This window comes from Thecamonas trahens (assembly GCF_000142905.1).
Source record: "Thecamonas trahens ATCC 50062 unplaced genomic scaffold supercont1.47, whole genome shotgun sequence".
Lineage (NCBI taxonomy): Eukaryota > Apusomonadida > Apusomonadidae > Thecamonas > Thecamonas trahens.
In genome coordinates this window covers 181,505-205,824 of record NW_013657633.1, presented here as the reverse complement: position 1 = coordinate 205,824, position 24,320 = coordinate 181,505, and the positions used below count along the sequence as shown (strand labels likewise).

Sequence of the window (24,320 nt, the reverse complement as noted above, 5' to 3'; positions counted from 1 at the left end):
GGACGCACGAGGCGTAGACGTACGCCTCGTAGACCTCATCCAGCTCGGTCTGGAGCTCGGCAAGTGACTCTGGGTCGGCCCCGTCGGCGGCGGCAGAGGCATACTCGGCAGCAACCTCGCGGAAGGCGGCCTTGGCCTCAGCCTTTTCGGCCCGCACCTCACCAAGAGTTTGGTCCATGCCGCGGTGGTGCGGGAGGTCGAGTCAGCTGGCGCTGTCAGGCACTGTCGCCCCTTGCCGGCTCCGGCTGGGATTTGCTCACGAGCGCCAATTTGTATTTGTTCGTTGTTTTTTTTCACTTGCGCCGCATTCCGCACGCTCAGCTGGGAGGAAGACGGGACGGAGAGTGCGCAAGAATGAGGGGCTTTGAGAGCGAGAAGCAGGGATAGCTGCAACAAGAGAAGTGTGACGAGTGGTACAGACGTATGCGAGCACGGTGAATGGATAGGACACGGCAGGAGACGGTGCGGCAGGCGGAGTGGCGAAGGGTGGCGGCACCACGCACGTGTGGCGGAACGTTCTTTGGCAACGTTTGCTTTTTCGTTCGGAATGAGCAAGAGTCGGCAAGACTTGACTCAAGCAGTCGGGGTGCGACAGGGAAAGGGACGGGAGAAGGTGACGACGGGGAGGGGTGGAGGTGGTGGTAGGAGGAAAGAGCAAGTGTGGTTTGGGTCGGGGTTCTACACCTCTGTGCGGGCTGGAGGAGACGACACAACATGTTCTACGGCTGAGCGAAAAAAAAAAAAACAAGTGGCCCAAAGTCACCAAGAGCGCAAGCGCAAAGGCATAGGCAACAGCACGCGCAAGGAACGCACAACGGCATGCGCAACAGTATGCGCATCAGCACGCACATCAGCACGCGCATCAGCACAACGACAGGCTGCGTCGCCCGGCTGAACGACAGGAAAAGCCAACGCGACAAACAAGAAAGAAAAAGGGCGATGCACCCACACCGAGTCGTAGCGACCATGACCACGGCAACGACATCAGACTGCATGCTCTCTGCTGGGAGGCAACAACAGCACCGAGCAGAAAAACAAAAGTAACCAGATGATGATGCGGAAGAACCGCAAGGCGCCAGCCGACACAACAAGGAACGATCAACCACAAGCTGCTGCAGCGGCAAAGCCGCATGTGGCCAACGACAACAGCAAGGAAAAGTACAACAAAAAGCCGATGCAGCGGCAGGACCGCACATCGCATGCTCTGAGCCTGTGCAACGCCTTGACTGAGCATGCGAGGCATTTGCCCCGTGATGGCACAACGGAACCGAGCGCCCGAGGGAGACGGCGCTGCTCGCGATAGCGCCTCCGCGCGCTCGCCCTCGCACCCGCACGCTGCAGGTGCTTGAGGTCGAGGCGGGAGGGCGGCACCGAGCTGGCACCGATGCGATCACAGCTTGGCCAGCACCCCGAGGCGGAGAGAGAGAATCTGCTAGCAGGTGTGCGGCCGGGAGGGTGGCGAATGAAGGTCTTCTTGCGTCAAAAGGGATGGTTTAACGCGAGGTTTCCGGTTCCCTCTCGTCACAGCGTCGCTTGCGACGGAGCGGCGAGAGGTGGGCGCCGCCAACGGCGCACACCTCCACAGATCGCAGATTCCAGAGAGTCTCCTCCGCAGCGACACCCGTGATCGGGCCATCGTCTGTGTACAAAGCAAGAGAGGTGTCAAGCGGTAGGGAGGGGGGGGGCTTGCGTCGAGTCAGAAGTCTGTGACGCGGCCCTTGAACGACCAGTCGTTGAAGCGGGTGGGCTCGGGGCCCGCCGGGCCGCCAACCTCACCGGTCTCGGTATTGACCTGGGAGCGCGACTCGCCCGGGGCAGCATGGGAGGAGGAGTAGAGCGGCGGCGGAGGGGTTTCATCAGCCCAGTCCTCGACGTCATCGTCGTCATCGTCGAGGAAGGCGGACGCGTCATCGAGCGAGTCGACCGGCGCGTGGTCGTCGTCGTCAGCACGGGCCGCAGAGAGGGTGAGCGAGCGGTTCGAGAACGGCATGGCAGCAGAGGTGACACGGGTGACGCGGGCAAGGAGGGCGGCGCGTAGCATTGGAAAGGGTGAACGAGGTGATGACAGTGAGGTGTCAAGAGGTACGCTAGGTTGAAGAAGAGCTGAGCGCTGGCTACCGTTGAGTGTGCAGAGAGTGAGGGTCTCGAGAGAGGCAAAAAAGAAGATCCTTCCTCGCCGGGGATTGAACCCGGATCTTCAACGTGACAAGCTGAGATACTAGCCATTATACTACGAGGAATTGCTTGATACAGAGCGAGGAAGGACAGCATTATATAGTGTATATTGGATTGGTACAGTAGGCGAGTTCGGTCGGTGCGTGCAGAGGTTCGTGGACAGGTGAGCAGGGGAGCCTCCACTACCAGTCCAACTTGAGCCGTTCTTGCCAATCACAATCACTGCCCTCAGTCAGGCTGTTCCTTTCTCGCCAACCACGAGCCCAACCAAGACATCACCTGTGGCTGGCGGTATACTCGGGCCACCGCCCTGAAGCAACAAGACGACCTGCGATGGTGTGCCTAGCTCGGGCGAGGATTTTGATGCGTGCAGTGTCTGCAACAGCGCGTTCGACACTTGCCTTGGCTGCGATGGCGTGCCCATCCTACTCGGGGGCGCACACTACGATGCTGCGGCAAGTGCGGTGACTCCATTGCATGCTATAAAGATGTGAAGATAGCCGTTGTCACTCAACGAATTCCTCGTAGTATAATGGCTAGTATCTCAGCTTGTCACGTTGAAGATCCGGGTTCAATCCCCGGCGAGGAAGCATTTTTTTTTGCCCATCTCCAGACCCTGCCGCTAGTTCTACAGTAGCCCACCCAAGAGTAGCCAACACACTCCTTGTTCGACATCGTGTGATGTGCGCAAGCTGATGGCGACCATGCCGCATCTTCCTCCTGTGAAGCTGAAAATCCTAGTCTCGAGCACCTTTGGAGGTGTCTAGCAGCGGGTCCAGCGTCCAAGATCTAGCCATGATCAGCCGCAGTAGTTGGGGTGAGCATTGATTGTACACTATATATTCACTTTTCTGTGGCTTGATCATCAAGCAATTCCTCGTAGTATAATGGCTAGTATCTCAGCTTGTCACGTTGAAGATCCGGGTTCAATCCCCGGCGAGGAAGAACTTCTTTTTTTGCCCATCTCCAGACCCTCTTCGCACTCGCACACTCGGCAGTTGCCAGCGCTCAGCTCAAGCTGCGATGCGATACGTGTGAGGCTACGCCCTTCTTGGTTCCTTGATTTCAATGCTGCTGCTACGCAGCCTAGTCACAGCTGTTCCCATCACTTCTTCTTCTTCTTGCACTTGGAAAAGTCAAAGCCGCAGGCAAACGAGAGGATGAGCCAAAGCACGATGGCCAGTACCATCCCGATCAGAATCCACATCTTGATGTTCTTCCACATCATAGCCCGCTTGAGCGACGTCGACTTTTTCTTAAACTGGAACGCTTGCGCCGACAGGTTGTCGGTCTTGTCAACCAGGAGCTCGATCTTCTCGCCGCGCTCGAGCACCTTTTCGATGTTGTCGACCATGACGCCCTTGACGTCGTCGATCTGCGACTGCACTGCGCTAATCTTGTCTGCAGACGGGTCATGGTTGTAGTAGTCGATCCGCGACGAGAGCGTGGGCTTGAACGCCGAGTCGAGCGAGTACGCGATCGCCCTCCGTGCCACACCTGCGTCAAACTGCGCCTCGAACCGGGAGATGACGTCGGCGAGAAAGGCAAACGGAATGCGCCGTGGCGTGTCCGCCTCCGCCATGGCGAGGAACACCAGCCCGTTATGCGTCACGTAGTGAAAGTGCATCGACGAGTACACGTATGTCCGCTTCTCATTACGGCTGGCGTCGAGCTTGCCGAGAATGAGCGGCGTGACAGAGGTAAAGTTGCCTGTGTGTGTTGGGGGGGGGTAAGGGGGGGGGGTAAGGGGGTGTGCTGGGGGTGGACAGGGCGAAAGGGGAGGAAGGGAGAGCGTACCTGAACGGACCGCGTGTTCGCAGAGCACGTTGGTGCCCCGGGCAACGAGGGCGTAGATGATCATGGGGGAGGGGGGGAGCGGAGTGGGGCGGTCGCACACACTCTCGGTACCTCAGAGGTGAGGTTGGGGTATGCAGGGTGTGAGTGGTGTCACGTGTGTGGGGTGATCACGGTGCAGACGTCTGTCTGATGCGAACCAGAGAGAGCTAGGGAAGCTAACTTTACAGGCCAAACTCAACACCCTCCAAGATCGGGGTCCGCGACTTGGTCTTACGCCTCCGCCGGCGCCTCACCACCTCTCCCACCCGGCCTCCTTCTACGGCCTCAGCCAGGCCGCCGCCGCCGCCAGCATCGCCCCACGCCATGCCCCCGCTGCCGACCCCTACCCAGACAACGCCACCGCCGCCGGGACAGACCGAGTGCAGCGCCGGCCGCCCGAGCTCGTCAAGCACCCCACCGCCGCCCACGCTCCACATCCGGACGCTACCGTCGACAGCCGCCACCAGCCGCGATGCGCTCACCCAACTGAGCGCAGTCACCCCGGCGCCGGAGCCCGACTCGGCCACCACGCGCTTTGTGGCGAGGAGGCCAGACGCAGAGCCGACTACGATTGTCCCGCCATGCGTTCCGCACGCCCACATGCTCCCGACCGCGTCCACGCACGCTGCCCCGGACCCGAGATCCACACGCGCCGCAATGGTTCCGTCGCTTCCGGAGAGCACCACAAACCCGCCGCGGACATCGCCGGCAACAACAAGCCCACCGTCGTCCGTCCCTGCCACAGCCGTCACAGCCGCTCCGTCCGCAACATCCACGCGCCACGCCTCACTCCCATTCGCAACTGAGAGCCCGGCCACCTGGCCGTCGCCGCCGCCAGACACGACAAGCCCCGCTCCGCTCAGCACCACAAGATCGCGGACGCCGCCGGCAAGCCGCCCGTGCGGCGTCACCACCCACTCGGCGCTGCCGCCGTCGCCGCTCAGCTGCCACTTGATGACCGCCCCGTCACCGCCGCCAGACACCACAACCTCGTCCAGCGCATGCGACGACACGCAGGCCAGCGCACGGACACCGCTGTCGTGGCTCGTCTGCGAGACAGAGAACCCCCGCCATCCGCCAGCACGTTCCGGATCCGCACGCCACACGCACAGCCGCCCATCGCTCCCGCCGGACACCAGTCCGGCCCGCGATGCAAACGCCAGTGCGCCCACAGGCCCAGAGTGTCCACGGAGCACAAGCCGCGGCTGCGTCGAGACGACAACCCCACCGCATGCTCCGCCCCACGCTGCCAGCTCTCCGCACACCACAGCACCCACCACAGGGCCCACAAGTGGCACTGCACCCGACGGCACCTCTTCCACCACTGGCTGAAGTCTTGTCCTCAGTTCGCAGGCCACGCCTCCCGCACTCGCGCCTCCGTCTTTGCCAACGTCCGCGCCCGCTCTTGCATCCACGCTCTTTGACTTGTGCTTGCGCCGAAGCCGCCGCCGCTTGCTCTTCTCCTTGCCCTTGTCCTTGTTCTTGCCCTTGTCCTTTCCCTTTCCCTTCCCCTTGCCCGTCTCCTCGCCCGCCGATATCAACGCACCGACGTCCGTCACCACGTTCTCCTCCATCTCAGTCTTGGCCCGAAACAGGTTGGCCACAAGCTGCCGCGCCATCGCCGCCCGTGACTCGCCGATGCACGCCGCATACGCCGCCCGCGATGCGAAAGCCCGCACCGCCGATGCGGTGCACCCAAGCGTCACCATCGCGTGTGCAATCGCAGCCAGGTGGCCAAACAGCACATCAGCAATGCGCTCGTCGTCGGCAGGCCCTCCCGCGTCCGCTCCGTCGGTGCATGCGTGTTGAGCAGCCTCGGCATCCGCCACATGTGCAAAGACCGCTGCCCACAGCTCACTTGCCTCTAGCAGCGGACTCAGCGCGCCCATTAGCTCATCATCATTGGCCACAGCCTCAAGAAGGAACTGCCGCGACGGCGAGACAATCTTGGTCAGCAGCGGAATAAGCATGTGTGCTCCAGCATAGTGCGCCGCTGCCGCGTCAATGCGCAGCGCCGTGCCCACAAGGCTCGCAAGTGCTGCAAACCCGGCCGCGCTCACACTCACCTTGCCCGGTTGCGGACCGCCAGCCTCGGCTGAGAGAAGCGCCGCAAAGAGGAGCCGACCGGCCGCCGACCCCAGGACCGCCCGCGCCGCATCACGCCGCGGCGCCGACGGTAACTCGCTATCCTCGGCCGACGCCAAAAGCTCCGGAATCACCCGCGAGAGCACTACCACGTCGTTGCGGAGCGCTGGCAGCGTCCGGAGGTAGCTGACAAGATCCGGACGTGGAGCCGGCACGCGCTTCCATCCACAAGCGCCGCAAAGAGCGACGACGACGAGACAGCAGCAAGCCACGGCAGGAGTGCTGGCGACGCCCACCCGCTCCCGTCAGCCCGCGTCTCCGCTGCGAGTGTGAGCGTAAGAAACACCCCGCGATCAAGCACTGTGCTGGCCTGCACCGTGCGCACCGCATACGGCAGCGCCGCGAGAAGCCGATCCCAGATCGCGCGGACCGCCGACAGCAGCACCGTGGGAACTGGCGCCGTCGGCACACCAGCCTGGAGCCTGTCCGCACACTCAAGCTCGGGCCGCGAGCCCGCTACAATTGCCGCAATCACTGCCGCGCGCAGCGGCCGTGGCGCCTCCAGATACACATCAGGCAGCGGCCGAGCAAGCCCAGACCCGTCGAGGCTCGCCACACACACGTCCGTCGCCCCGTCGCCCACCTGGTCCGCCACAGTCACCGGCGACGCGCCCATGATGAACGGCGTCGGCGCAGCAAGGTACTGTGTCATCACCGCCGGCACAATTGGCACAAACACGTATGGCCACGGGAAAGGTGCGAGGAGGGCAAGCGCCGCGAGCGCCGCAGACGACAGCATCCCCGGCGACGACGACACAAGCACAAGCTTGGCCTCCAGCAGCAGCGCAAGGAGAATGTCTGCCAGGTCTGGCGGCGAGAGCGCAAGCGTAGTCAGCCGCAGCGCTCCAGAGTGGGCTGGCATCGGTGCCGGAACCACAAGCATTGACTTGAGGAGCGAGCTCGCCACCGCCCGCCGCGCGTCCGGTGACGCCGCGTCCAGGAGCTGCCCCGCTATCGTCCTCAGCATCCGCACCGCAGGCGCCGAAGCAAGAAAGCCAAACACACACGTTCCGCTCGACACCGTCGCCAGCCAGCTCCTCCCGCCCGAGACCGAGGTGAGCGTGTTGAGGGTAAAGGCCGCCTCGCCCGACTCGATCCGCGGCGGGATGGGAACCGCAAAGAGGTGAAACTGCGGCGGGAGCGACGCGCCAGCCGCCAGCGAAGTGAAGACCGGCTCGTGCGGCGGACTCAGCTCGAGCTCGTAGTATGCCAGCAGCAGCGACGATGGCGCCGAGTCGGCCGGTGGTGGCGCCGGCGGGTGCTGCTCAACCTCCTCCTGCGAGAGCGACCACGACGAAAAGTCCGATGCCGACGATGACGACACCGACTCACATGATGATGATGATGACAATGATCTGCGCCTCTCCTTTGCCCCACTGCCCGCTCCTGTGCTCCCCGTCGGCAGCGGAGGGAGAGAACGGATGGGCGGGTTAGACACGCCAGACGAGGCCGAGCCGGAGGCCGAGCCAGGCCCAGTGCCAGGCCCAGAGGCCGACGAGGTCACCGAGGCTGTGGACGAGGACGGCAAAGTAGTGCGGCGCGAGGGCGTGGGCAAGTATTCAGAGTCTGTGGAGGTCGACGACGAGGATGGGCTTGTGCGGCTGGTGGGACTCGTGGGAGTGGCACTCGCCATGGTGGAGTGCGGTGCCGACGGTGGTGGCGGTGGGGGTGAGGGGGGGGGGGGGGGGGGGCCCGGGCGGTGTGACCGTGCCAACTGGCGTCACGACTCACGAGCCTTAAAGCCTTTGTGAGTTTGAAGGAGGGCCGTCCACCCCACCCCGCCAGTTGCCACCTGCCTCCTACCAAAACCATAAGCGCAGACTTCCAACTCTCACACCCATCCCGATCTGCACGCGCCGTGTTTTAAGCGACGATGTAATCACCATGCTGGTTGATCAGTGTCGGCATTGGGTTGCAAAGACAGGCTACTGCCACAGCCGGAGCTTGCGGCCAGATGCAATAGCAAGAATGGCGGGCCGGGCAGGCGCAGCTGCGGCAAACGCCGTGTCGGGTGACAGTGCGCTTCCGGTGGCAACAGAGGCTGCAAGCTGCAGGGTCGGTGTTGTCGATCCGATGGTGACGCAGTGGACTACGCCGGTTGCAGTGAGGACGTAGAGCCACGGACGTGCTCCCGACGCGATACCCACGGGATCGCCGTCGAGCGCGAGCTCGCCTGCAGCCGCAAAGGCAGCCGCGCTAGCCGACCATGAGATGGCGCGGATGGAGGCCGATGTCGACAAGACGGCGTACACCGTGTTGCCGATCGCCACCGCCGATCGCGCCGGCCCGTCGAGGGTGTACGACCCGAGATTGACTCCGGTCCGCGGGTCCCACGCCTTGAGCTCTGCATCAGCACCGACGGTGACCACCGCGTCGTCGAGAACGAGGCCAAACAAGACAAAGGCCGAGTGCGCTCGGAGATCGTGGAGCACACGCCCGCCGACAAGCCCGACAACTTTAGCAGTGCCATCGAGCGAGGTCGTGAGAATGCGCGACGGCCCGCAGAACGTCACAGACGTGATGCGGTCGGTGTGAAACGGCTCAAAGACTCGCACCACCTCGCCACTCGCGGCATCGGCCACAACCACCGCTCCGTCGGCGTGCGCCGAGACAAGCAGTGAGGCATCAGGCGCGTAGCAGAGCGCGGTTACCGCCGACCCCGACGGCGCCGCAATGATCATCATCGGCTCGATCGATGACGTCTCGCCCATACGAGAACAATCCCACACCTCGACCATGCCCGGCTCGTCACAACACGCCGTTGCCAGCCGCGCCACAGTCGTTGCCGGCGCAAAGGCCACAGCCGCAATCCCCGACGCCGCCTTGAGCGAGCCCGCCTTCCCCGACGGGATCCCGCCGCCGCTCTCCGCCGAGCCCGCCAAACTCGCCGATGACGCAAGAAGCGTCCCAACCCGCCCAGCCTTCGCCTCAAACCGCAGCCCGGCTGCGAGGAGCGAGAGGAGCTGCGACGGCGGAAGATCGTCCAGCGACGCCGCCAAGGCCGAGGCGAGCGCGGAGCGATCAGCAGCCGACGTCGCCGACAAAGAGCCCGCCAGATCGCCTGCAGCCGCCGCTCCCAGATCCGCTGCAAGCTGTGCCGGCAGCGGCGTCGCCGTCAGATGCGGCAGGACCGAGTGCCACGCCCCGGCAGCCGTGGCCGCCGTCACCGACGCCACCGTGGCCGGCGCCGCCGGCGCAGCAAGCGTGACCTGCGACTCTGCCGAGAGCGCCGCTGCAGTCTCAGGAAGCGACGCCTCGTTGAGGAACTGCAGTATGAGCTTGACCACGTCTGTGCCCTCAACTTCCATCCCAAACACCCTCCCCTCTGTGTGGCGTCGAGTGGGGACGACCCAAAGGAGGGGAGGGAGGAGGCTGGGATCGGACGCCAGTTGGGCGCCATCGATCTGTGGCAAGGACATGCCACAGACAGATCGGATGGAAGGGATGTCGTTGGATGATCGGCGTGGGGCTGGCGGGTGTGGAGGGTACCATGGCCTATGCGCTGTGTGTGATGTGTCCGCAGGACAAGAGAGGAGGTCGGACGGATGGGACGGGGGTGGCGGGGCGGGGCACGAGGACGGTCAAGGGGGAGCAAGAAGGGCTCATCGATCTGTGGCAGGAACAACTCCTGCTGACGTAAGGACGTTGTCGCTATTCGTCTGCCACACACCCCACCAACAGTGCATGCGCAGCACTCTCACAGCCCACGTGATGATGTGGGTTGCTAAATCGACTGATCTTGCGTCGTCGGTAATCCTTTGCTTTGGTGCTCTTCTCCAGCACACACAGCCATCATGTGTAGTAGACAACATGCACAGGCCCACACACTGCCACCACCATCCACGTCCTCACACATCTACAACCTCCCACATCCTCTTCGCCTCATGAGCACCCGTAGCTTGCCATCTACTGCCTCCCAAACCACTTTGTGCTCTGCCGGGAAAAACCTCATCATCTTCTCCGATCCCAACCATCCCCTCCCCCCCCACTATTCCATCACCTTTAAACCCCTCCCCCCCCTCCCCCCTGCTCCTCTTTGCTCTCCCCACCTCGATCACTACCTTTCCATCCCCGTCCTTGCCACCATCAACAGTATGCCCATGAGCACCCGTTCAAGACATTGTCAGCCATGCTCTACATTTTTTTTCTGCAATCATCCCCACTTTCCCTCTCCATGGTCAACCATGTTGCCAACCGCTCACCCTCCCCACCTCCTTCCCGCCACAGCCACCAACACTGACCGGCCCCTTGGCAGTCCACTCGCCCCCCTCCTCCTCCCCCCCCCTCCCCCTCCCCTCTACAACCCCCTACCACTACCTGCCCAATGGACCCTGCCGCACTGCTCCCGGCGTCCGGCATACCTGCGTCCCCTCTGGTGCCAGTGGCTCCTGCGGCGGGTAACGGCAGCTCGTCGTCCAACTCGTCGTCGTCATCGCCTGCGGCAGCTGTTGATGCGCAAGCGGGAGCATCGATGCGCCATGCGAGCCAAGGCTCTCTCCGCTCGCCTACGATTGCAGCACTTGGCGGGCGTGGTCGGCGGGGCTCCATCTCGGCCGAAGTCCTCCGTCCGCGCAAGACCGGCTTCAAACCGCCGCAACACGCCAAGACGCCCGAGGCCAAGGCCCGCATCCGATCGGCGGTTGCCGGTCACATTCTCTTCCGCCATCTCGATGCCGACCAGTTGACAGTGGTCGTCAACGCCATGTTTGAGCTCCCCACCGTCGCCGGCACCTCTATCATCCGCCAGGGCGACCCGGGCGACTACTTCTACATTGTTGACTCTGGCAAGTTTGACATCTTTGTCACCCCTTCCGGCGGCGGCCCGACCGCAAAGGTCCTGACCGTCACCGCTGGGGGCGCTTTTGGCGAGCTCGCCCTCATGTACAACGCCCCGCGTGCTGCAACCTGCACTGCTGTCAAGGACTCGGTCCTCTGGGCCCTCGATCGCGTCACCTTTAACTACATTCTCATGGACTCGACCCTCGCCAAGCGCGACCGCTACCAGGAGTTCCTTCGCGACGTTCCGCTCTTCCGCAGCGCAGACGCCTCCATGCTCGGTCAGATCGCCGACGTCCTCGGTGAGGCTGTCTTCTCCGACGGCGAGTACATTGTACGCCAGGGCGACTCCGCCGCCGACCGCTTCTACATCATCGACACAGGCCATGTCAGAGTCGAACAGACCTCCCCGGACGGTGAAACAGCTATTTTGGCCACCCTTGGTTCGCGCGACTACTTTGGCGAGGTTGCGCTCATGGCTCAGTGCGCCCGCAACGCCGACGTCATCGCCTCGTTCTCTGTCAAGTGTGTTGTCCTTGATCGTGCCTCCTTCCTCCGCCTCGTCGCCACCCCGGCGCGCATGCCGCTCCTTTCGAAGCGCATGGCGACGTACACCCTACTTGACTCGACCGCGGCCGCTGTCAATCTCATGGGCTCGCGCTCGTCGCTCATCTCTACATCCGACTCGTCAGACGAAGCAAGCACTACTGCCAGCCCGGCCGCGAGCCCAGCCGTCGTCCGCCACGCTGCTCCGCCATCTGCTCCGTCGTCGGAACCGTCGGCTTCGTCCGCTGATGCTCCCTGCTACGACAATCTCGGGCCACTGCCAACAGACCTGGAGGGCGCGCCCGACGGCTTCACCCCTGCCCTCCAGCGGTATTCGATTGATGCTGCCGTTGCTTCAGCCAAGAGTGGCCGCGATCCCAACTCATCCAGCATCGGCTCCTCCTCTTCCTCCTCCTCGTCTTCCTCGTCTCAGAGCTCGAGCGAGGTTGGCGAAGGGCGGGTCCAAGTCTTGGCTGTTGCCGATCCGCTGGCCGATGCCGAGACTGGCCAGCCTCGGCCGCGTCCGGCTGATCCTGCACGAATTGTCCAGCGACAGGTCACCTGGGCTACTGGTGCCCTTGTTGGCATGGTATTTGTATGGGCTTCTTTCATGGCCGCCTTTGTCATCGCCGGCGTCTCCAGCGGCAAGGCTGCACTCGCCGGCCTCGTTCCCGCCGGCGCGCTACTCATCTTTGGCCTGAGCTGTGTTGTGTGGGAGGGACGGATCCGAGCCAGATCTTGACTCACGCTCGGCCCACACCTCGGCCCAACGCACCGCATGGCTCGTTCCAGCCTGATTCAGCCCAATCCTGTTCCGAGACACCCCTCAGCCCAGCTCAGCTCAGCTCAGCCTGGCCCAGCCCATTGAACAGCAGCCACCGACCACACACCTGCTCACTGCTCATCCCTCCACTCGGTCATTCCCCGCCACCACCCCACCCCCACCCCCCCCTTCCCCCCAACACCCCCCCTCCCACCATGGACAAGCTCCAAGCCATGCTGGCGCGCAAGCGGAGCCAACTGAAGCGCAAGGCCGGCAGCGAGGGCAAGAGCCAGCCCGCTAGCAAGGCGAGGCAGGGGCAGAGCGACAGCGAGGGCGACGACGGACGGCGACACAAGCGACGCAAGTATCTGACACGGAGGGAGCTCGATGAGCAGCAGGCGTCTGCTGCTGCGGCAGAGGCTGCTGCTCGTCGGGCAGAGGCACTGGCTAGAGCTGCTCAGACTGCAGAGAAGCGCTTTGATCCCGTCGCCGAAGTCGTGAAGGCACAGACCGCTCCCGCGTCGCACACCACGCTCGCGCCGACCGACACGGCTGCCGCAGCTCCCGCAGCCGCGACCACGGCGGCTACCACGGCTGCCGACGCTAACCAGGCTACTGATAGTATTGGTGTAGAGAACGATGGCGAGGCCATGGAGGTCGATGCGGTCAAGGCTGCGTTGCGTGCCCGCAGCGAGGTGGTGACCTACTTTGGCGAGACGGACGCCGCCCGCGCCGCCCGTCTGCGCAAGCTGCTGCTGCACGAGGGCGAGTTCCGAACTGGCGAGGCCAACGAGTACTCACGTGCGCTCAAGGCAGAGAGTGAGCGCCTGCTGGAGGAGCAGATCGAGGCCCTGTCGGCTGCTCGGCCTGCGGAGCGCGGGACCGGCGCCGAGTACGGCGAGGTCTACCTCGGCAAGATCCCGGCCGATGTCTACGAGCGCGTTCTGTTCTGTTTCTCGCGTCTGCTTCATTTGTGGGTGCCGAGCTCGACGCCCGGTCTGTCACCGAGCGCGCCACCCGCGACGGCCGCCGGACCACCGCAAAGTATGCTCAGACCTGCTCCTATCTCCAGCCGCTGTTTGAGGAGCTGGTCCGGAAGCAGGTTCATCCCGAGATCCTCGCCGGCCTCGACGCCATTGTTCGCGAGCTCAACGGCCGCGACTACATCAATGCCATGGGCCACTTTGTCGACATGTCCATCGGCAACGCGCCGTGGCCCATCGGCGTCACCATGGTTGGCATCCACGAGCGCTCGGGTCGTGAGCGCATCTCGGCCCACAAGGTTGCCCACGTACTCAACGACGACCGCTCCCGCAAGTACATTCAGTCGGTCAAGCGCCTCATCACCTGGGCCCAGACCAAGTTCCCCCCTGATGACGCCTCTCGCCTCATCGGCTAGTTAAGTATTGCCCTCTACATGTGTAAAACATCCCTTTACAAATCCCACGCCGAAATCTCCATGTCCAGCGACATGCAGAACGGGAACTCGACCAAGACGTTGAGCGCGGCAATGACCTGCGCCCGGATCGACGGCGACCGGATGAACGACCACTCCTCAAACCACTTTTTGACCACCGGCTCGTCTTCGCTGAGAAGCGCAATCCACACGTGGAGGATCTTGTAGTTGAGCCCGTAGCAGACAAGCGACCGGAACTTGATGTCGTTGTTCCGCACAAGCTCATGCGAGTGGTTGACAACCTCGACCGCGCGCGAGAGCGAGAGCTGCGACTGCTTGTCCACCTCATCGAGCTTCTTGCGCACGTCGTTGAAGAACGCCCAAAGGTGGTGCCGCCCCAGCAGCTTGGCACTCTTGTACCCGTGCCAGAAAATCCGCACAAGCGCCGAGCAGAGCTGCCCGCGCACCAGCCGCCCGATGTCCGGGTTCTTGCAGTCGTCGCCGAGTGCCGCACGTGCTGCAGACGACGAGACGCTCGACCCAAAGTGCGCCCGGATGTCCTCCACAGCCTTGATGAGCCGGACCACCGGCTCCGGCGACGTCGAGACCTTGGCCCGCGGCACAATCTTCTTTCGCGACGACGAACCCTTGGCCTTCCGCCGCTTCTTCTTCAGCGCGCGGAGCGGCTCAAGCGGATCCACCGCGGCTCCGCCGCCAGCGCCGTCTGCACCATCTGCTCCGTTGGCGCCGCTCGCCCCGGCCTCCACCAGAACATAGTCGTCAGACTCACTGGCGGCGGCCGCGCCGCCAGCGCCTGATCCGCCGCTTCCGGCTGCCTTGCCGCTCCCGGACGTCGTCGTCCGGGTGGACCGGGCTCCGCCCCCGCTCCCGCTCGCAACCGCCGTCGACGCCTTGAGCTTCCGCACCGTCTTCTCCAGCTCCTCACGCTTCCGCCGCTCCTCCACGAGCTCTTCGCCAAGGACCTTGACCACGCGCTCGAGCTCGCGGAGCCGAACCTCGATCTGCAGATCACGCTCCGACGACCGCGCGGCCTCGGCTGCGTTCGCCTCGGTCGACTCGGCCGCCTGCACCTGCGATGCCAGCTCTGCAAGCTTGGCCTCCATGGCCGCCAGTGCGCCCTTCTCTGCCTGCGCCCGCTCAGCCTCGGCCGCCCGCTCGGCCTCGCGCTCGGCCTCCATTGCCGCCAGCTTTTCAGCAAACGCCGCCTCGACCTCAGCCCGGACCTCGGCAGACGCCTCGGCCTCGGCCGCTGCCGCCTCCCGGGCGCGCTTCTCCTCTGCCACGCGCGCCCGCTCGGCTGCCGCCGCGCGCTCCACCTCCAGCCGCTGCTTCTCGGCTGCAATCCGCAGCTGCCGCTCTTCGGCCCGCAGCGCCTCGAGCTCCGCCGCCGCCGCTGCTGCCGCTGCCGCGCGCTCCGCCGCACGCTGCGCGAGAATCGGGCCGTACTCGCGGTAGACCAGCATGCCGCGCGCAATGGCTTGGATTGCCACCGCCGCCTTGCGCTTGGCCACAAACGCCGCCCGCGCCTTGTACGCCTTGTACGTTGCCTGGATCTTCGCTGCCGCAAGCCCGGCCTGCGTTCGCTTCGCCGCCGGCAGCAACGAGGAGGCCAGCAGGTACACGGCGCCAAACGCGCCGGCAAGCTTGGCGCCCGCCGCCCGCTGGGCAAGCCGCGTCGACATTCGCAGCGACGCCCGCATTGCGTTGATCACCCGCTTCATCCGCTTCGCCGCAAGCCACCGGACAACCTTCTCCGCAATGTCGTCCGCCAGCTGCGTGTACTCGGATCCACGGAGCTCGTCCAGAAACGCCAGCCGGCCTGCCCGGAAGAACACCTTGGTGATGCCGAGCTGGAACTCGGACGCGTCCACCTCGAGCGCCATGAACAGCGCCTCGCAGAACGACGCAGAGTCGAGCGCCGCAATGACCGGTGGCACCACGTCCTTGTATCGGTCGTAGAGAACCTCGTACGGGCACCGGGTCGGGAAGCCCTCGTGCATCAGCAGCAGCGCCTCGAGCATTCCCGAGCACCGCAGCTGGTCGAGCACCATTTTTCCGTCGTACACCCCGCTCTTTTTGACCGAGTTGGGCTTGAGGCACCGCACAAAGTGCGAGTCTGTCGCCTCGAGGTCCGTCATCAACTCGCCGAGCTGCTTGACAAACTTGGATCCCACAGACGCCTTGCGCCGCGACCGCCGCCCGCTTCCGCTTCCGCTCTCGCCCTTGGCCTCCTCCGAAAACAGCTCGCCCATGAGCCCCAGGCCCGACGAGCCCACAATTGCGGCAAGATCCGGGTTGAGCGCATCGTTGTTCTTGTCCAGGAACGACGCCGCGTTGTAGGTCACCTCGCCTGCAAAGTGCTTGATGACAAAGCCCTCGTCGGCCGTCAGCCGGACCTTTGACGTCCGCGACGGCTTGGGCCGCCCCAGCCGCTTTGAGCTCGAGTGGCCCGAGTGGACCTTGGAGCAAAAGCCCTGCGGCGAGCCGCGCGGCAGCCGCACCTCCTCGTCGAGCGTCGGAAGAATGCCCTTCTCGATGAGGTCGATCACGTCCTGGTTGTCCACAAACTCGATCTTCTTGCACACAATGCCCTCGCGGTCGTAAATCTCCTGCTCTTGCCGGAGAACTTGGTGGTTAAAGTGCTGCTGCAGCTTCTCGTTCGCCAGATTGATGCAAAGCTGCTCAAACGAGTTGTCCTCAAAGTACTCAAAGCCGTAGATGTCGAGGACACCGATGAACGAGAGTGACTCGCTCCCGGTCAGGCTCTCGTTGATGACCGCCACCAGGTAGTCAAACACCCGCGCATACACGAGCTTAGCCAGAGCGTCGCGCGAGTACACAGCCTCCTGCTCCGAGAGCGGCTTGGTGAACGTCTCGCCGCGCGTCACAATCGTTCGCGTGCACAGCCGCGCCCCGAGCGCGTCCTCCGGCACAGCCAGGAGCTCGGCGGCGGCGGCGAGCGCCGCACTGTCGCCGATCCGCACTCCGCCCGACGAGCCGCGCGCCTCGGCAAAGGTCACGTTGCCGAGGTGGAGGAGGCCTGCCACAATCCGGAAAATGTCCTCCACAGGCTCGTTGTCAAAGCCAAGCTCCACCATCGCCTGCCGCATGGCGAGGAACTCGGCACCGTCGTCGACGTCGTCGAGCGTCGAGCAGCCAGACTGGTTGGTGTAGTGAAAGTCGTCCGGGCCCATGCCCGCTACCTTCCACCGCGCCGCCTCCTCCTCGCTCGCTCCAGCGAGAAGCTGGTAGAAGACGTGATAGTTGCGCTCGCCCCCGGCTTGCTGCACAATCCGCGACTTTTCCAGCAGATACGTCACAATCGACGCGCCGCACACGTGAGCCCCAGCGTCAAACAGGATCTTGGTAAACTTGCCGAACCGCGACGAGTTGTCGTTCCGCAGCGTCTTGGCATTACCAAACGCCTCCAGAATCGGGTTGGCCGCAATGATCCGCGACTCGAGCGAGCCCATCGAGACGCCCGAGTGGGTCCCGCCCGTCGCCGCCAGATACCGCATGGCAATCTTTGCGGTCTCGGTCTTGCCGGCGCCGGACTCGCCCGAAATGATGATCGACTGCGATGCGCCTGATGCCTTCATCGACCGGTACGCACGGTCGGCCACCGCGTAGGCGTGCGGCGGGAGAACGCCGATGGCCTTGCCCTGGTACGAGTTGAGCGTCTCGGGCGAGTAGATGGGCAACGACTTGTACGGGTTGACGGCGATGAGAATGTACGCCGTGTACGTGTAGATGATGTCGTTGGCATACCGCGCCCCAAGATTGTGCAGCAGCGAGGCCTCGTGCAGGTGCATCAGCTGGGTGTTGTCCGGCACGCCATCTTGAGTCTCAGGATTCCGCGGATACGTCTTGCTCTTGGCCATCGCCACAGGATCCTCTCGCTCGTACTGCTTCCCAAGCCTCCGCACAAGGTACTCGTCCGCTTCATCAGGATGGGTCTCGGCACTCGCAAGCACATACCCCTTCTCCACGTCGGGAATCCAAACAACCTCGGCCTCGCCCGACGACGACGACGAGCTTGCGGCCATAGCCAACGTAAATGACAGGTATGCGGTGGTGGTGGTGGTGGTGCGGTGGTGGTGGTGGTGGTGGTGGTGGTGGTGGTGTGTGTGTGTGTGTGTGTGTGAGGTGTGTCTGTCTTTGTCTCTGTCTTTGTCTCTGTGTCGGTGTGTCGTTGTGGCGGTGTGTGTGTGTGTGGAAGGTGGTCGTCGGTCGCCTCGCTCCGACTTCCCATGTGACTGCCGTTACACGTGGGCGATGGCGTGAGAAGCTTGATGTTGGCGACAACGATGATGATGGCGGCGAAGACGATGATGAAGATGATAACAACGACGACGACGACGATGTTGATGGCAATGACAGCGATAGCGACCATGACGACCACTATGCTACCCGACGGTTTGACGTGACGACGACAAGGACAGCCACGGCGACGACGATGATAATGACAATGGCGATAGTGACGATGACGATAAAGATGCTACCCCCCTCCCTCCCTCCCTCCCTCCCTCCCCCCCCGTCCCCCCGTTCCTTATCCCCAGTTTAGCCCCCTCCCCACCCTCCAACAAGGGGAATCGGGGAGGGGATACGCTCCCCCTCCCTCCCCCTCCCCCTCCCCCGCCCCCCCGCCAAAAAAATCCCCCAACGACTCTCCGCTTTTCACCCGCCCTCCACCATTCCTTCCCTCAGCCGTATCGTTTTCGCCTCCTCCTCCCCCCGGAAGACACTCTCCCTTCCCCTCCCCGGGTTACATGCACTACCATGCCAGTGCCGACGCACCTACTGGCTCACTTCCACATCACTCTCCCCACACATTTACAATGTTCACTACTGCGGTATGTACAGTGGCAGTAGTAGAGGAGGGGAGGAGGGGGAGGGAGGAGGGGGGAGGGTGGTACTGGTGGCCGGTGGCAGGGGGGGGGGGGAGAGAGCGGCAGCGTGGGTAGCGAGAGGGAACGAACAGTGGTCGGTGCGGGTGTTTGCAGGGGGAAGGTGGGGAAGGGGGGGGAGGGGGAAGGGGGAAGGGGGAAGGGGGTAAGGGGAAGGGGGAAGGGAATATGACATAGCTACTCTGCTTGCTACCACCCACTCACTTGCCCTTTTTCTCATCATGCTGTTTGCTCGCTCTTTCTGGTTGGTGGCGGGGGGCTCTCGGTACATGTGGTCGTGGTTGTGGTCGTGGTCGTGGTCGTGGTCGTGGTCGTGGTCATGGTCGTGGTCGTGGTCGTAATCGTGGTCGTGGTCATGGTCGTGGAATCGTGGTCGTGGTCATGGTCGTGGTCGTGGTCATGGTCGTGGTCGTTGGCATCGTCTGGACGGTGGGCTTTGGACATAGAGTCTTGCTCTTGCTGCGGCACTCTGTGTGGCGCCTGCCCGGGCTGAGACGCTTGGACTGGACAATGAGGATGGGATCATTCTGCTCGTGGGCATCGTCATTGTTGCCATTCTCGTTTTCGTCGGTGCGTACTTCCTCGCCAAGCGCGGCTGCTGCGATGATGACGACGAGGTCGTTGCTGCTCACAAGCGTGCCGTGGATGCCGAGGTTGGCAACTACAGCTACGAGTACGCCGACTCGGACGAGTACGTCGACTCGGATGCCGACTCGGACGAGTACGAGGAGGCCAGCGCCGAGTACGAGTACGAGTACGAGTCGTAAGGCCCTCTCGCTTACATCGCCTCCTGCGATTCTCTCTCCATCTGCACTCCCTCTCCTCCACCTGCACTCGCTGTGCTCGAGATCGACAACATCCGAAGCTGGCCCGGCAGGCCGGTCATGTTGGCTGGCTTGCGACAAGCCCAAACCGGTGTGATAAAAGCGAACTCACTCGGCCAGCCAAGCAACGTTGAGTTTATAGCAGTCAATGTGCGCAGCGCAAGCTACGATCCCAGCGGCGAGGTGTCGCTTGACGCTGCCGAGGCCAGCGGCGACGGCTCGGCGCGGAGCGAGCCGGACTCGTGGTCGTCCGCGTTGTCGAGCGGGTGCAGGAGCGTGCGGGTCTCCTCTGTGCCGTAGGCGCGCGGGACAAGACGGATGACGGTGTGGAGCGGGATGGGGGTGTGGGGGACCTCCTCGATGTCCAAGCCCATGAGGTAGCCGTAAAGGCAGCGGAGGACGGCCTGGTGGCCGATGACCAGGACCGGAAGGACCTGGCGCTCGAGCTCAAAGATGACCGGCTCGAGGCGGGCAATGAGATCTTCGTAGCCCTCGCCACGCGGGTAGCGGTAGCGGAGCTTGTCGGCGATGCGGGCGGCGTACTCGTCGGGGTACGTCGCCTCAAACTCGGCAGGCGTCATGCCGTCGCAGATGCCGACCGAGATCTCCTCGAGCGCCTTCCATCGCAGCAGCTGGGCGCACTTGATCTTCTCCGCCGACTGGATGGTCCGCACCATGGTCGAGGTAAAAATGATGAGGTCCGAGTCGAGGTCGCGGAGGTAGCCCGAGGTGTCGTGGTCGGTCTCCTTCTCCATCCACTCGCCGAGCGCCTCGGCATACTTGAGGCCCGAAAGAGTGAGCGGCGAGTCGCCGCCGATCCGGTCTTGCCGGTTAAACTCGGACTCGCCGTGGCGCGAGAGGTAGATCGGCCGCTGGACAATGTGCATGTTCATGAGGAAGAACACGATCTTGGTCGGGAGGTAGCCCTTGATCCGGTTGGTCTGCGTCTCGCGTCCGACGTCAAAGAGCCGAATGAACGAGACGGACCGCTCCTGAACTGGCTCGTACGCCGCCTCGTAGTGGGCAATGCGCTCGGTAAAGTCTGACACGGCCTCGTCCTCGGTCATCCCGGCGTAGTCGGGCGAGAACTTGTGCTTGTGCAGCACGTTGCGCTTGATGACCTCAGGCCGGTTGCAGATGACTTCGATAAACACAACCTTGACCGAGAACGTTGACGGCGTCTTGAGGTAGTTGACCACAAACTTGCGCCGCGCTCGGGTCGAGTTGGTGGCGTCGAGAATGCCAATGTGGTGCTTGGGGTCCTCGGCAAACCACGCGCACATGTCCGCCAGCGCCATCCGCGCCATTCGCGACCGCGCTTCGACGCCGTCGCGGTTGTCGGCCCGGAAAAAGTCGTGCGAGAGGTACGAGCCGATGTTGTCGCGGCGATACATGCCGTTGTTGAAGATCTTGGTCTCAAACCCGATCCACTTTAGGTACCTTTGCAGCTTTTGCGCAATAAATGACTTGCCACGCGCCGGCAGGCCGACCATGGCCAAGACCAGCTTGCGCTCGCCGGCCTTGGCCTCGTTCGAGTTGTCGACGCGGAAGACCCCATCGAGCAGCAACTGGTTCTGCAGAATCGCCGACCCATACGCCGGCCCACCGTGGATGACCAGTGGGTGGGTGACCGACGCCAGGCTGGTGGCCAGCTCGTCCACGTCCGAGCCAAAGTCCGACAGCTCCTCATCGTTTTCTTCGCTCATGTCGTACGCCGAGGGGTTCGGGGACGCCGCGGGCGTGTTGTACGTCGACGTTGTCGCCGACCCTGCCGGCGCCGTTGCCACCTGCAAATGCGCCGGCACCATGCTCTCCAACGACGTCGACGAGCTGCTCGGCAGTGTCACGCTGATGCAGTGGTTCACGTGCCCGTTCTCGTCCACCACCGTCGCCTGATGCGGCGCGAGCGTCCACTTGCCATTGACCACAAACTTGTACGAGTAGATGCCCGGCCGGAGCGTCAGCGATGTCTCATAGTGTCTCCCTTCCAGGGTCAGCGGAATCCGGCCACTCCATCCATCAAACGAGCCAGCAAGGACGACGTCAGCCACGTTGCTCTCTCCCGCCCCAGCTCCCTCCCCAGCTCCTTCTCCAGTCCCGGTGCCTACTTTGGCGTCGGCGGGAAAGTAGAAGGGGACACGGACAGTCTTGCGCATGAGCGGTGACTCTTCCTCCCGAACAGACGACGGGGATGCCATAACTGAGGGATGAGTCGGAAGAGAGGGGTGCGTGGCCGTGTGGCCTGTGGCTGTGTGGGTAGGGTGCGTGGGCCCATCATTGTGCGGGTGAGTGGCCTTCGGCGGCGATTGGGCTGATGGCTCGCCTGGGTTTGGCGGCTCGCTTAGGTTTGGCGGCTCGCTTGGTTGGCGGCTTGCCGCGCCGACTTGGCTTGACTTTAGCTTGCTCCTCTACATGGTACATGGTACACGGTACACGGTTGCTGGTCCAGCTTAAGACGACGGCCCCGCACCCGAGCCCGAGCTAATAGAGTCGACAACCCACTTCATGCCCTCCTCCAGACCGTCTCCGGTCTTGGCCGAGCACGCCTGGATCTGCCATTGGCGATCGCGGATGGCGTAGAGGTTGAGGCCGTCAGCAATGTCTGCCGGGTCGAGGGCAGAAATGAGATCCTGCTTGTTCGCAAAGAGCAGGAGCGGGATGCCTGACAGCGTGTCCTCCTCCAGCAGCTCGTTGAGCTCAAAACCGGTCTCCTCCAGCCGCCGCTCGTCCGCCGAGTCGATGACGTAGACCAGTGCGTCACAGTTGTCAAAGTAGTTGCGCCAGTACGGCCGGATGGTCCGCTGCCCGCCAATGTCCCACACGTTGAGCTTGAAGCTCTCCTGCTGGATCGACTTGACATGGAAGCCCTGCGTCGGCATCGTGTGCGAGATGTCCTCCTTGGCCAGCTTCTTGAGAATGGACGTCTTCCCTGCATTGTCCAGCCCCAGCAGCAGAATACGCACCTCCTTATCGGTCTTCTTCAGCTTCCGCAGCATCGAGAGCAGGCCCTGTTCGCCCGCCACCAACACCCGCCGAACAAGCCCCCCCCCCCCCCCCCCCTTCGCCCCCGCCCGTCCCCAACTCCCAGATCGGGCGACCTGACTTTGAAGAGGATCACTCAGACATCAGACAATGGCTTTATGTTGCTCATCACACCACACGCCGAGAGACTGAGAGCTCGAGCTTGGGATGCGGGCACATGGTGATCGATTGGAACATGTCGACGTCGTCCGGCGGAGTGATGAGGGTAAAGGCAAAAGCGCGGACAAAGACACTGAGCGCGAGCTTGGCCTCAATCATTGCCATCCGCTCACCGATGCATGAGCGTGGACCGGCGCCAAAGACAAACGGGAGCTTGAGACCCGGATTTGCCAGCCAGCGGTCGGCGTCAAAGGTCTCGGGCGACGGGTACTCGTCCGGATCCAGGCCGAGCGTGTACGGTGCACCCATAATGACGGTGTCGGCGGGTACCGCCAGCCCGTTGATCTCGGTATCCTCGAGCGTCCGCCGCATCAGCGACGGCACCGTCGGCCGCAGCCGCAGCGTCTCCTTGATCACGGCCTGGACGAGGTCGAGCGAGGCAAGCGAGGCGTACTCGGGCTCGCCGTCCGGGCCCCACGCCCCCACCACCTCGTTCGCCACCCGCTCCTGGAGCTCACGATCCTGCGCAAGGAAGAAGAGGGCCCATGCGAGCGTGTGCGATGTCGTCTCATGCCCAGCAATCATCATGTCCTGCAGCGTGTACGCAATGTCGGCATGGGTAAAGTGCGCCTCACCTGCGACGCTGTCGGCTTCCTCGGCCTCGGCCGACTCGAGCAGAATATCCAGAAAGTCCGGTTCGCCCGACGGCGTGGCGTGGCTCCCGTTCGCCCGTGCCGCCTTGCGCTGCGCGATGAACGCCTCCATAAACTCCATCATAACTCGCGACGCCGCCTGGACCTTGGCCCGCTCGGCCGAATAGAACGGAAGGAGCAGGCCCGGCTTGGTGCCCAGAAGAGTGAGCCCGCGGAGAATGCCGTGAACAGAGTCACGGAACGCGGCTAGAGACGCCAGATCGTCGCTTTTTGCGCCGGTGCCGCCCTTGAGTGAGGCTCGCGGGAATGAGCAGAGGCAGAGCGAGAGCGCGGCCTCGCCGATGATCTCAAGAGTAAGCGCCGAGAGGTCTGCAACGTCAAACACCGTGCCGCTCGCCTCAACGTGAGCCACAAAGTCATCCGCCACCGGCACCATCGATGTCGCAAACAGGCGCTTGAGAAATGAGGGGCGAAGGAGGCCCCGCAGTGCTGCAGACCGATGGACCTTCCACTTGGGCATGTCCGAGATAAAGACAATACCCTTTTGGCGGAAGATCTCGTTGCCAATGGCCGACACAATCCGCCCAGCGCATGCCTTGCTCCCCAGCATGACCTGCAGATCTTCGCGCGTCCGCAGCACAAGCATGGACCGCGTGGCAAAGTACAGCTGGATGGCGCGCGGCGCGCCGCGAGCATCACGCTCGGCAGTCTCGTCAAGATGCAGATCTACGAGCCACTCACGCGGATTGAGAAAGACGTGATGCAGATGGCGGAAGAGGTTGAACTCACGTCGCCTTCCGCCAGCCCTTGCCAGATCCGAGAAGATCGCCGCCGATCCGAGCGGGAACCGCGGCGGGAGCAGCGGAACAGCCAGCCGTTTGCCCACTCTCCACACATACTGCAAGTACAGGTAGAGAGCCAAGACGGCGAGAGCCAGTCCAACCGCCAGGTACACCACAGCCCAAACGAGTCCAGCCACCGTCACAAAGCCGCCCACCTCCATACCAAGCCAAAACTAGAGTGCGATGTGCTCCCTAGCTGCCACCATCCCCCTCCCCCCGCACCGCACGCGCCTGTCGCTCCGCCCCCCCCCCCCCCCCCCCCCCCCCCCCCCGTACCATTCCGAAGCAGCTCCAT

At 63.4% G+C, this 24,320-nt stretch overlaps 8 protein-coding genes and 3 non-coding genes across 11 annotated transcripts; 5 read left to right on the top strand and 6 right to left on the bottom strand.

The window, feature by feature from the left end:
* Positions 1-282: 282 nt before the first annotated feature.
* Positions 283-2,172, top strand: AMSG_12248 (uncharacterized protein). The gene has a single exon (XM_013899248.1). The coding sequence runs from the start codon at positions 548-550 to the stop codon at positions 893-895; it is 348 nt and encodes a 115-aa protein (XP_013754702.1). The 5' UTR covers positions 283-547; the 3' UTR covers positions 896-2,172.
* AMSG_09280 (uncharacterized protein) lies at positions 1,494-2,041 on the bottom strand (the record flags this gene model as incomplete). Its single annotated transcript, XM_013899213.1, has 2 exons — positions 1,494-1,607; positions 1,712-2,041. The coding sequence occupies 2 exons, from the start codon at positions 2,039-2,041 to the stop codon at positions 1,494-1,496; spliced, it is 444 nt and encodes a 147-aa protein (XP_013754667.1).
* On the bottom strand, positions 2,169-2,240 carry AMSG_20063. Its single transcript has one exon. It is a non-coding gene; the product is annotated as a tRNA-Asp (tRNA).
* A 453-nt stretch (positions 2,241-2,693) lies between these two features.
* AMSG_20062 lies at positions 2,694-2,765 on the top strand. Its single transcript has one exon. It is a non-coding gene; the product is annotated as a tRNA-Asp (tRNA).
* Positions 2,766-3,048: 283 nt separating this feature from the next.
* On the top strand, positions 3,049-3,120 carry AMSG_20061. Its single transcript has one exon. It is a non-coding gene; the product is annotated as a tRNA-Asp (tRNA).
* A 5-nt stretch (positions 3,121-3,125) lies between these two features.
* Positions 3,126-4,177, bottom strand: AMSG_09279 (synaptobrevin). Its single transcript, XM_013899212.1, has 2 exons — positions 3,973-4,177; positions 3,126-3,885 (listed from the first exon to the last, which is right to left on the bottom strand). The coding sequence occupies exons 1-2, from the start codon at positions 4,034-4,036 to the stop codon at positions 3,281-3,283; spliced, it is 669 nt and encodes a 222-aa protein (XP_013754666.1). The 5' UTR covers positions 4,037-4,177; the 3' UTR covers positions 3,126-3,280.
* Positions 4,178-4,180: 3 nt separating this feature from the next.
* AMSG_09278 (uncharacterized protein) lies at positions 4,181-7,789 on the bottom strand (the record flags this gene model as incomplete). The annotated part of the gene is made up of 2 exons (XM_013899211.1): positions 4,181-6,282; positions 6,312-7,789. 2 exons carry the CDS (start codon positions 7,787-7,789, stop codon positions 4,194-4,196), a joined length of 3,567 nt encoding a protein of 1,188 aa, XP_013754665.1. The 3' UTR covers positions 4,181-4,193.
* A 2,691-nt stretch (positions 7,790-10,480) lies between these two features.
* Positions 10,481-13,682, top strand: AMSG_12247 (uncharacterized protein; the record flags this gene model as incomplete). The annotated part of the gene is made up of 4 exons (XM_013899247.1): positions 10,481-10,521; positions 10,564-12,184; positions 12,637-13,182; positions 13,227-13,682. The coding sequence occupies 4 exons, from the start codon at positions 10,481-10,483 to the stop codon at positions 13,638-13,640; spliced, it is 2,622 nt and encodes an 873-aa protein (XP_013754701.1). The 3' UTR covers positions 13,641-13,682.
* Positions 13,683-18,496: 4,814 nt separating this feature from the next.
* On the top strand, positions 18,497-19,332 carry AMSG_09273 (uncharacterized protein; the record flags this gene model as incomplete). The annotated part of the gene is made up of 2 exons (XM_013899210.1): positions 18,497-18,511; positions 19,012-19,332. 2 exons carry the CDS (start codon positions 18,497-18,499, stop codon positions 19,330-19,332), a joined length of 336 nt encoding a protein of 111 aa, XP_013754664.1.
* Positions 19,333-19,553: 221 nt separating this feature from the next.
* Positions 19,554-21,545, bottom strand: AMSG_09272 (fructose-2,6-bisphosphate 2-phosphatase; the record flags this gene model as incomplete). Its single annotated transcript, XM_013899209.1, has 2 exons — positions 19,554-21,446; positions 21,498-21,545. The coding sequence occupies 2 exons, from the start codon at positions 21,543-21,545 to the stop codon at positions 19,554-19,556; spliced, it is 1,941 nt and encodes a 646-aa protein (XP_013754663.1).
* Positions 21,546-21,809: 264 nt separating this feature from the next.
* Positions 21,810-24,186, bottom strand: AMSG_09271 (Cyp27a1 protein; the record flags this gene model as incomplete). The annotated part of the gene is made up of 2 exons (XM_013899208.1): positions 21,810-22,397; positions 22,561-24,186. 2 exons carry the CDS (start codon positions 24,184-24,186, stop codon positions 21,840-21,842), a joined length of 2,184 nt encoding a protein of 727 aa, XP_013754662.1. The 3' UTR covers positions 21,810-21,839.
* Positions 24,187-24,320: the final 134 nt, after the last annotated feature.